Here is a 12,486-nt window from a genome sequence, read left to right as displayed (position 1 = left end):
TATATATATATATACAAGTAAATGCGTAGCATACAGGGCTCACTTACATTTCGAACCGAAATACACTTCGAGATTTGCTACGAACGTGTACATCAAATGCCAGAAGTGGCCGCGCACAGTAAAATAACAAAACATAGTATTTGAATAGCAAAGCTATTTCGTGATACAAACTCATCCTTAGTTAAATAGATAGACACGGCTTACTGATGATTGCGATCACTGCCAACCAATGACTACAATATTGCCTAGTTTCTATCCGATATCTCTTGCTATAACGCTGCTGTTTCTCACCGCGAATCTCCCACCAGCTTAGATCGCCACCCAAAACCCATGGCAATGCGCTTGCAAGCCCTACGATTCTTTTCAAATGGCTCAATGTCATGATATTGATTGGCATGATGTGTAACATGCAAACTGAGGTATCTACGTGTTTATACTGTCACTTTCAAATAGAGCCCGGACAACGGTGTGTTGTACTGAATATACCGCTATTGTTTTGAAATCTTTACGCTTATAACATGCTACACGGCTGTACTGAGACAGAGCCATATTTCGCTATGATAGTTTTATTAAGTGAATTGTATGTCCCGTTACACCCCCTCTAGAGTCATACAGTGAACCTTTCAAAATGGCGTCTCTGAATAACTCGCGATAAAGAGGTTTCCGCCGCACACTGCCATTTCAATCCCCGCTCAGTACTATGTAATGTATGACGTTCCGTGAGTGATTTCCGTCCTCTATTATGGACGTTCTGTCGGCGGTTCACGCTCACAAATAAATATCTATAAACATGTCCCATAGTCCTTTGCGGCATATTTATAATTTTCGTCTACATAGCCTCCTAATAAATCAGGCAAGAGGCCATGTTCTCTACTACTACTAGAGAGAGAGGGCCATGCATGCATGTATTAAAATGTACGTATGTACGCGGTAGAAAGGTGTCTAAATTTAGTAATTTACGAACACCTATATTTATTACAACCCGTTGAAAACTGTAATCGCTACATACTCGCGAGGGATCTCAGTTGGGACTGGGTCTGGGCGTCGTGGGCGAGTGCCGAGTGGGCGGACTGGGCGCCTGAGCCGCCCTCAGGGGCTGAGCTCAAAACGTTACCCGATAAAACTTTTATTCATATGTAGCCTCCTTTTTATATATATATAAAAAAACAATACTTCAAAAAAATAAATTTGACTACAGTATACAACCCACACGATATTAAATACGTTAAAAAGTTTATAAATATATCCGAAAATATAACCACCCTTCATAACGTTCAATTTAAACAACAATCACAACTCTGTGTAGTTTTAACTGCGCACCTATAACGTATAGTCTGGGGTCATGTGGTGCTGTGAATCTGCCAAATCGAACCAATTATATCACGTTTCCAACGTAGGCCCGCGTTGGGTTTTTGGTTTGTCTCGCAATAGACTTATTTGAGACATATTTTCGAGTTTACGACATACTTGTGCTGTCGTAAACGGAAATTCAGAAGCGTTCGGCACTCTACCTAATTGTCATACGCACTTTTACCATGACCAAATATTTCTGTCGTAATATCTGGTCGGAAACTTGAGCCGAAAAACTCAAAAAGTGAATACGTAAGGTCTATCCAGATAATCCAATCAGATGATCTGTAGTACATAGTAGTATAATAAAAGCCTCCAAAGTTTTTTAGCATACTGATATAGGACTCTATGTATAGGACTATCCGAACAAGTATTGAATATTCATAGGGTGCGCTATTTATATGTATCTATATATATAAAATGTGTATATACAGACACTTTACAACAGATCCAGAAGACCTGTAAAGTGCATTGGCAGCTTGATACTCACACACACAAACACAATCATCATGTTAAAGTGCCAAAGAATTCTGCGTCCAGCTGTGACGGTGAACGCTAGAGTCGCGCTACGTCGACGTGGTTTGCAGGTGAGCGATTACAATCACCTACTTGTAGGAAAATAATTATTTATTTATATATATAAGCGACATCTCATCATATCGATGTGCGTATGACATACAATGGTACGTATATACTTATGAGAACTAAGTACATCTAGCTACATCTCTGTACCTATTTCTCTACATTTTTCTATGTATGGATTGCATTTTTTCTCTCCTACATCTGATATTCGGCAGTTCACCTTTATTTGTTGAGTGGTAAGTAGTCCACATCTCAAGAATTTGCCAAAAATATTTGTAGGTGTAAATCAGTCTGTGCCGCACAATCCATGCAAGCACCACCACAAACCTTTATTTTGAAAATGTATACAGTCTCTGTGTGTGTGATCGAAATGGCTAGGCATAGATTTTCCTCGTTTAATCTAAAGCTTTGATCGCGCATAAAGATATATATATATATATTTATATATATATATATATCTATATATATATATATATACTTATACTTATACCAATACTTGTAAATACATATATACATAAATGCATATATACACATACTATATAATATATATATATATATATATATATATATATATATATATATATATACGCACATATATACATAAATATGCATCTGTATATATATATATATGTATATATATATATGTGTGTCAAGATATATACATGACAATACTTGCATTTGTGAAAGCAATATACATATAAATATATAAAAGTATATACCTGCATGTTCGTATTTTATTTTGAATATGTATATATATGTATATATATGTATTGTACATATATGTCCATATTAGTATATGTACTCGTATTTATATGTATATGTGGATTCGTGTGTGATTTAACTGTATAAGTATGTATACATAGACACAGACACACACACATGTATATATGTATATATATATTTATATTTATATGTATATTTTTGTGTATGTGTATGTATATATAATGTGCGCTTTTACTGTCATATATATATATATATAAATATATACAGATGTATTATGTTTCTGATTGTTTGATAACTACAAGCAAAGTTATTGTGTTCAATCGAAGGTATACTTTGTGTGCGTTTATATGATTACACTGTCATATATATATATATATAAATATATATATACAGATGTATTATGTTTCTGATTGTTTGATAACTACAAGCAAAGTTATTGTGTTCATTCGAAGGTATACTTTGTGTGCGTTTATATGATTACATATCCATACACCTGTATACGTGTTTCTTATATTTATATACACTTGTATGTACGCTCACATATATTCGCGTGTATGTTGATGCATATATGAATATGTGTAGAAGGTATAGACTAAACTTTCAGCTATGTACAAATATGTGCACGAGGGTATGCATCCAAATTTCTGTACATATATTTGCGTGCGTGCGTGTGTGCAAGTGTGTATGCATTTTATTTGAACAGGTGCATATGCACACATTTATAGTATGTGAATGTGCCTTCGCCCAGTCTCTCCATGATCCCACTGGGTCTATCACTGGCTTGTTTTGTATGCCTCATATACACATACATCCTATTCACCAGTTTGTTATACATCATATTCACCAGTTTGTTATCCATTATCAGAAGACGCCTATTCTGTTGTATCATTCTAGAGGTCGTGTTATTGGATTGTGCCTTTTGATGTCTAGAACGGGTTTGTGCACAGAGATGTCAGATATGTGGATGTATAGTTGTGTGATCATATCGTTTTGGGTCTACTATGTATCGACTTTCCCGTACACTTTATTGCAACACCCTCTATTTAAACCAAGATATACCGCAGAGTGCATCCATATCCCTGCCTGCCCCATATGTCTAAACTGTTGTACGTACTGCCCTGTATCATAGACAGCCTCGCGTTTAGTTCAGTCTATGCAATCCAACCCAGCCCAAACTAACCCACTACGCACACTACCCGATATCACAGACGGCTACCCGTGCGTTCTGCAGTCCCCTCCGATCGTCGCGTGCGGTACAGAAGCCGTACCACTGGAACTACACACGAGCGTTCAGGACAAGCGCCACATGTCACAAGGCCATCAGCTTCAACCTCGCAGACATTGGCGAGGGTATTGCCGAGGCGGAGGTGCTGCAATGGTTCGTCGAAGTAGGGGATAAGGTATGATTGAAGAGACGGATATACCTCCGAAACCCCTCAAACCCTGGTATATGTCCAGTTCTCTGAATCACCATCGAACGATGTGTCTGCGGGTGTGGCGGTGGCGTGTGCCTCGTTGCCCGTGGGTGTATGGGTGCGCGTGTTTATACTCCCCTGTGGCCCCGTCCAGACAGTTCGGTAGCAATTCGTATGTACTTTTATCGGAGTCTCTTGGTATGTTCTTTAGCCATAGTCGTAGTTGGGCTGGTCATTCTTTGGCCGTGGCCGTATACACTTACTGACAGTTGCATTCTTTATATATTATCATATGCATTACATTTGTGGACTGTATCGCTTATAATATATACTTTTCTAACGACACTTTTGTATGCGTATGTTGCGCATACCACAGGTCGAAGAATTCGATCCCATCTGCGAAGTGCAGAGTGACAAAGCCACAGTAGAGATCACATCACGGTACAACGGTACAATCTTGAGGAAACACTACGAAGTGGGCGACATGGCCAAGGTCCAGGCGGTAAGTATTGTGTATATATGTTGTCCCTGTGTCCGCATATATATATATATATATATGTGCGCGTGTGTATGTATGTATGTGTATAGGGGTTGTATTGATGTATTGATGTATGTATCTTATAACCACATATGTCTCCTCTATACACAAACTGTTTGGGTGTATATGGTTATCCATAAGATTGTGTGATCACATCGATTAAACAATACCATAGCAAGCAAAACTGTTCTATATATATATATGTAAGGAATATACCCACCATAGTAGACACCCTAGGAATAGCCCTAAATGCCCTAAAACCTCCCTCCAGAAGATCAAAACACATAGCCTTTGACTATAACAGAGCATGCTAAACAACGAACAATAAAATCACTCAACTCTCAAGTTGAACTCCTGAAAACTTCAACCCCTTAATCAGCTTGTGATAGTCGCTCTAGGAAGTACCATGAGCCACGTACTCTGAAGCCATATCACCCCGTAACAACCTACAATCACAATTCGACAGTAGGATGCAAGTGGATGTTAAAACATCCAACAACAACCGTACCCATCCAAACTCCTTTCAACCCTAAACTCTACAACCTTAGACCCTAAACCTTACAACCCTAAACACCCCCCGACAACAGCCTCTGGTCGACATCGATCAAGAGGGCTCTGGTGGCGAGTCCAGTGCAGATACTACAGCAACCAAGGACCAACAAACACCCACCCCACAACAACCAACTCCATCATCATCATCTGGGGCAACGGGTGACGCAGAGGCTCACACGGCACATCATCGCAAGGAGCCGGTCAACTTTGTGGAGGTGGAGAAGGCCTTGGCCACGCCGGCTGTACGCCGTATTGCGCGAGAGAATGATATTGATTTGAGGACGGGTATGTGTGTTTGTATGCTTGGGGATGTACGTTTGTATGCTTTATGCATGAATAAGTTACGTCAAAGGGTAGAATGTGGCCATTCACTTGTTTGCCTCTATGTAGGAGTGTGATACGATATGGTCTTTGAGTTACTATTGGGTGAGATGTATATATATTTATAAATATATATATATATTTATATATATATATATATATATACATATACTTATATACGGGTATTTGTGCATGTACACATATATATATTTATCTATCCCATCTTTCAACCCCAACCCCAGTCCCCAGCTCCGGTAAAGACGGCCGTGTGCTGAAGGAAGACATCCTGGAATTCCTCGACAACGGTGGCGTCACCAAAGACGCACAAACCGCAAAGTCCGACTCAGCCGACTCATCCACAGACACCGGCGCGCACGTACACAAGCGTTCAGGCATGCTACTCACCCGAGAAGACACCAAGATTCAGGTCAAGGGTGTGCAGAAGGCGATGGTGAAGAGTATGATGGCGGCCAATGGGGTGCCCCACTTCACCTATGGCGACGAGCTGAACATGAACAACCTCATCACTCTGCGAACCCAGCTCAAGCCTATTGCCGCCGCCAGGTATATATATATATATGTGTGTGTTGCATGTAGGTGATCGTGTGTGTGTGCGTGTTGCATGTAGGTGATCACGCGTGTGTGTACCTGTGACACAAAAGGCATATGTAGACATGTACAAGTATATAAGGTGCATGGTTGGCTTGCTGAGGGACTGCGTCGAGTATTAACACGTCTGGGACTCTATGTAGCGGTGTGCGTCGTACACTATAAGTACCTGCTTTCATCACACACTCTGAACCGAGTATATTCAGCGGTCCTATCATATCCATCAACGTACCACCAGATAGGTACACGTAGGTCTCGTACCAATAGAGACCGTAGCAGATATTAGACACCCCAACAACAACTGACGGTACGTCCCCTATCGTTTACCTACACAGCGGCGTGAGTCTGTCGTATCTACCGTTTATTTTGAAGGCCATGTCGCTGGCACTCAACGACTATCCCATGGTCAACGCACACGTGAACGACGATGCGTCAGAGGTCATATACAAGGTGAGGGCACTTGAGTCATACTGTTAATTTCCATTGTCATTATTAATGTTATTGATATTATCATGATTATTAAGATTTTTATTATACTGTTCAATAGACAAGAAGCACAAATGATTAATGAGTCACGGATGAGTTTATGTGTGCTGACATATTCGCTTATGACACGTCGTCGTTTGTACAGGGCGCGCACAACATCCGCGTTGCCATGGATACGCCGCAAGGTCTGTTGGTCCCAAGTGTGAAGAATGTCCAAGATTTGTCCATCTTCGAGATCGCCGCTGAACTGAATCGCCTGCAAACAGCGGTATGTACGATATATATATATATACTTATACTTGTATATCTGTGTCTATGTGCATGTGTAGTGTCGTAAAGATATATCTTCTCGAAGATTGCCATTAGTCCGAATCGTTGTTATTTCACATTTAGCCTTTCGTGCGAGTGGTGTTCATCCTAGTGCGTGTACCTAGATATGGTGTTGTATGTGCATGCGCTGGTCTGTTGGATCTTGCTTCGAGACGTACATATCCGTGCAATGTGATGTGCAATTCATCCGACAAGTACAGAACCAATCGAATGAATACAAACATACATAACATACATAACACATATACTACATACATACATACATCTACCAATACTCGACCGTTGTCTAAAGGATATTCTAGCCTGTGACTAACCGGTAAGCGCAGAGCATATCACTCGCATACGTGCATCCTCACGAACACACCACACCAACACACAACCGTAATCTCACAGATACACACACTTACACACGTCTTTCTACCTCAGGGAGCCGCAGGGAAACTGACCACCGAAGACATGTCGAACGGAACCATCTCCTTCTCAAACATCGGCGCTATCGGTGGCACCTATATGCGCCCTGTACTTGTTTGTCCAGAGGTAGCCATCGCTGCCATTGGCCGTGTGATGTCAGTGCCTCGCTTCGATGACAAGATGGAGGTGTATAACGCCCAGATTGCGAATATCAGTTGGTCAGGTATGTTGGGTTCTCCTCATGCGTGCATGCATGTATTGATATATTTTTATATCTGTGTGTGTTTTTCTTCTGTGCGTGTCTGTGAGCTTCTCTTGGTAACATATATGTTCTTCTTTTTGTTCACAACCCTAAACCCTAAGACATTGTAACTGCCAACAGATCCGGTAGTTCTTTCACTGCCCATGCGAATACATCATATACTTGACATTCATTAGCGTAAACCCTAACGTACCTTCTCCGGTTTCTTATTTATGCGTGCAGGTGATCATCGAGTACTGGATGGCGCCACCATGGCACGATTCAGCAATACGATGAAATCTTATGTGGAAGACCCACACACTATGTTAATGCATATGAAGTAAACACCGTCTAGGGTTGATTTAGTTATGGTCTGTGGTAGATAGAACGATGGAGATATGAAAGCATATTGGTTCTAAGCAGGCGAATGTAGAAAGTCAATAAATGTATATAGTAATCAAGGTAATTGAAGACCCAAACACTAAGTTAATGCATATGAAGTAAACATCGCCTAGGGTTGATTTAGTTAAGGGCTTTTGAAAATAAATGGATCTAGGTACGAAAGTGTATTCTTTTTTAGATGTACTTAGTATCGAAAGTAATGGAAGCCCCACACAGTATCAAGCAGGTGAAGCAAACATCATATAGTGTTGCTGTGTTAGATAAGACCTGTGTTAGTTAAGTAGAGCTGGGCATGGAAGTTTGTTTCTGGGTAAGCAGGAGAATGGAGAAGGACAATAAAGTGAATAGTGCCGAAGTTCATCATATCGTACTCTACTGCACATGTAGCGGCACTTGAAGCGTGCGACAGAACAGATGGGAATATAAACTTCTATACCAATAGTGCCTAAGCCGGAGGAGTCAAGTCACTTCGTACAGTCCGTCTGGAAGGGGCCAATTTAGACATTAAACGTATATATATATTCATGCTCCGCTCTCGAAGGGTTGCTTAGTCCTTAAATTAGACGTATCAAACGTATATATGTAAATATATATATATACGCTCTCGAATGAATACTTAGTCCCTGATGAACGCTATGAAGTGCATGTACTGCATCCCCACAGAAGGGTGTACCCGTAACTATAACATGCTATTCATGTGTTGCATATTTCAATCACACACTACATACTGCGCAAACCAGGCATCTAGGTACACTACCATGCTAATAGAATACAAACCCACACAGTACATGACTACATACTTGTCTGTTTATTCATAGCCTTCTAAATTGATAAGGCTATGGTTTATTTCTTTGCTTTCGTTGTCTTGTTTATTTCTTTGCTTTCCCAATTGACAAGGCTATGGTTTATTTCTTTGCTTTCATTGTCTGTTTATTTATTTGCTTTCTCAATTGATAAGGCTATGGTTTATTTCTTAGCTTCGTTTATTACTTTGAAGCCTATGGTTTATTTCTTTGCTTTGATAAATTGACAAGGCTATGGCTTATTTCTGTGCTTTCATTGTCTGTTTATATCTTTTCTTTGTAAATTGATAAGGCTATGGTTTATTTCTTTGCTTCGTTTATTACTTTGAAGGCTATGGTTTATTTCTTTGCTTCGTTTATTACTTTGAAGGCTATGGTTTATTTCTTTGCTTCGTTTATTACTTTGAAGGCTATGGTTTATTTCTTTGCTTCGTTTATTACTTTATGGTTTACTTCTTTGCTTCGTTTATTACTTTGAAAGCTATGGTTTATTTCTTTGCTTCGTTTAATACTTTGAAGGCTATGGTTTATTTCTCTGCTTCGTTTATTACTTTGAAGGCTATGGTTTATTTCTTTGCTTTCTTAGTCGCTGCACCGCTAGGGCCTGTTTTGGACTCCCTATCGGCCTCTCGCTTCTTGCCCATTTTCTTCAGATCCAGACTGCAGGTGAATAAACGCAGAATATATATACATGTGTGTGATATATATATATATATCTGCAGGTGAATAAACGCAGAATATATATACGTGTGTGTGATATATATATATATCTGCAGGTGAATAAACGCAGAATATATATACATGTGTGTGTGTGATATATATATATCTGCAGGTCAATAAAAGAAGAATATATATACATGTGTGTGTGAGTGATATATATATATCTGCAGGTCAATAAACGCAGCACAGACGGGATATGTCAACAACCAGCGCTACATATGGCGCACGGCTACAATGATAGTCACACAGTCAACCATTCAGATGTGTACAAATGTTGTGTACAAATGTACTTCCCTACGAGAAAATGCGGCACTGTGGTTTGGGCTTCAAACACACTATGCCACGGGGACGTTGTTATGTGTAGTTCTATGCATTAGAGTATATGGTACGCGCTTCTGTGTGAAAGTGCGATATGTAACTAGCGTGTTCCATGCATTTACATTTGTATCACCTGATAGGAGTTTAGGGGTTTAAAACCCCTAAAAACCCTGCTACAAAACACAGTCGGTTGTATCGCTACACGGGTCGTATCATCGAGACACAACTGCTCACCACATCCAAAACACTCAACAAGAAACATCGTCTCAAAACGACCTCTCCTTGAAGACACCCGAACAAACAAACAAACGGTACACTCAGTTGGCACGCCCTTGTCAATCAACGCACTTCCGCTAAGACATACCGTTGAATATACTCAAACCATGGTTTTAAATACAGTTTGCACGCTAAGACATACCGTTGAATATACTCAAAACATGGTTCTAAATACAGTTTGCACGCTAAGACATACCCTAAGACATACAGTTGAATAGACTCAAAACATGGTTTTAGATACAGTTTGCACGCTAAGACATCCGTTGAATATACTCACAATATGGTTTTAGACACAGTTTGCACGCTAAGACATACCGTTGAATATACTCACAACATGGATTTAGATACAGTTTACACGCTAAGACATACCGTTGAATATACTGAAACCATGGATTTAGATACAGTTTACACGCTAAGACATACCGTTGAATATACTCAAACCATGGTTTTAGAGACAGTTTGCACGCTAAGACATACCGTTGAATATACTCAAACCATGGTTTTAGAGACAGTTTGCGCACAATGGGTAACATACTTCTGCTGTCCTGACAGCACGACATAAGCGGAGCCAGTGGCTTCGTTCTTCCTGCGTAGTTTGTCGACGGTGTCTAAGGGAGTGTCTGTGTTGCTCATCTTATTCAAGGACAGCTGCTCTGCACGCTTCTTCATCATCTTCTCGATCTTGGCCTAGTGAGGTATAGAGTTATAGGGTTATAGAGTTATAGAGTTGTAGAGTTATAGAGTTGTAGAGTTATAGGGTTATAGGGACATAGAGTTAGAGTTATAGAGTTATAGTTATAGAGTTATAGAATTGAATAGGAGGAAGGGCGTGAGTACTGGAACAAGGTGTTTGCTAGGTATTCGGCCCTACGACAATGTATGTACACACATGGCGATAGGCAATGGGTTCTACTACAAGGTATATACTGAGTATCGAGTCCTATGACATTGTACACACATATGGCGATAGGGGTGGCCGTATACTACCAGGCGTGGTATAGCCCAGCCATACGAGTCCAAAATCAATAGACATACGAGTTTAAAATCAATAGACGCACATAGTTCACAGGCACTAGCTTTTACACGCGCAAACACATACGCATACATATGTCAATAGGGACACGCGAGCACAGAAGAAGCCAACGCAAACGTATACATTACATCACGGCCTAGCCTCTACACGCGCAAACACACACGCATGCATATGTCAACACGAGAGAACAAAAGTAGCCAACGCAAACGCAAACGTATACAATGCATCACGGCCTAGCCTCCACACGCTCAAACACACACGCATGCATATGTCAATAAGGACACGAGAGAACAAAAGTAGCCAACGCAAACGCAAACGTATACAACGCATCACGGCCTAGACTCCACACGCGCAAACACACACGCATGCATTAAATAAAGACACGAGAGCAAAGAAGAAGCCAACGCAAACGTAAACGTATACAATGCATCACGGCCTAGCCTCCACACGCTCAAACACACACGTATGCATATGTCAATAAGGACACGAGAGAACAAACGAAGCCAACGCAAACGCAAACGTATACAATGCATCACGGCATGGCCACCCGTGGAGAATGAAGGCGTTAAGTCGTTTTCATTTCTCAGTTGTTTCGGGTGAGATGATCTGTACACCTATATGACGATAGTATACACACAGACATGCAAGGTACACACAGACATGCAAAATAGACACCGACATGCAAGATACACACAGACATGCAAGATACACACAGACATACATGCAAGATACACAGACATGCAAGATACACACAGATATCCATGCAAGATACACAGACATGCAAGATACACAGACATGCAAGATACACACAAACATACATGCAAGATACACACAGACATGCAAGATACACACATACATGCAAGATGTCAACAACATGCACGCATCTGTAGACAGAAGGATAAAATGACACACACAAGTACCTTGCCAGGTATATAATATGACACACACAAGTACCTTGCCAAGTTTATAATATGACACACACAAATACCTTGCCAGGTTTAATGCCGTGGAATTTGTAGGAGAGCTGTCGGAAGGCCTCCTTCACATCGATGGTGTGGCCACTCTCGTCGTAGTATTCCAGCTTTGAGTCTGGGTTGTAGTCGCGTAGTTCCTCAAACGTGCCACCGCCCCGTCTGTCCCTAGTGCAGCCGAAAGAATGCGTGCTAGTTAGTGAGTTGCAACAATTCTTCTGTTGAGGTAGTAGGAACGTTTGTGTGTGTGTGTGTGTGTAAGTATGCATGTGTATATGTATGTGTGTGTGTATCTATGAATGTAGGAATGTATGTGTGTATATGCATTGTGTGTGTGTATTTATGATTGTAGGAATGTATGTCTTTGTTGAGGTAGTAGGTACGTTTGTGTGTGTGTGTGTGTAG

The 12,486-nt window shown here is 40.6% G+C and overlaps 2 protein-coding genes across 2 annotated transcripts in view; one reads left to right on the top strand and one right to left on the bottom strand.

Annotated features, from left to right (window-relative positions):
• The first annotated feature begins 1,738 nt into the window (after window positions 1-1,738).
• SARC_09976 (hypothetical protein) lies at window positions 1,739-8,024 on the top strand. The gene is made up of 9 exons (XM_014295991.1): window positions 1,739-1,937; window positions 3,864-4,055; window positions 4,447-4,572; window positions 5,196-5,445; window positions 5,724-6,045; window positions 6,426-6,540; window positions 6,722-6,844; window positions 7,333-7,540; window positions 7,802-8,024. Exons 1-9 carry the CDS (start codon window positions 1,860-1,862, stop codon window positions 7,900-7,902), a joined length of 1,515 nt encoding a protein of 504 aa, XP_014151466.1. The 5' UTR covers window positions 1,739-1,859; the 3' UTR covers window positions 7,903-8,024.
• Window positions 8,025-9,208: 1,184 nt separating this feature from the next.
• Window positions 9,209-12,486, bottom strand: part of SARC_09975 (hypothetical protein) — a gene marked incomplete at its 5' end in the record, with an annotated part of 10,006 nt that continues 6,728 nt past the window's right edge. The window contains 3 exons of the mRNA XM_014295990.1: window positions 9,209-9,423; window positions 10,613-10,764; window positions 12,099-12,249. Of these exons, the coding sequence (XP_014151465.1) occupies window positions 9,330-9,423; window positions 10,613-10,764; window positions 12,099-12,249 (397 nt within the window). The 3' untranslated portion in view covers window positions 9,209-9,329. The remainder of the gene's footprint in view (window positions 9,424-10,612; window positions 10,765-12,098; window positions 12,250-12,486) is intronic.

This window comes from Sphaeroforma arctica (genome assembly GCF_001186125.1).
Source record: "Sphaeroforma arctica JP610 unplaced genomic scaffold supercont1.1098, whole genome shotgun sequence".
NCBI classification, from domain to species: domain Eukaryota; class Ichthyosporea; order Ichthyophonida; genus Sphaeroforma; species Sphaeroforma arctica.
This window is presented reverse-complemented; position numbering and strand designations above follow the sequence as displayed.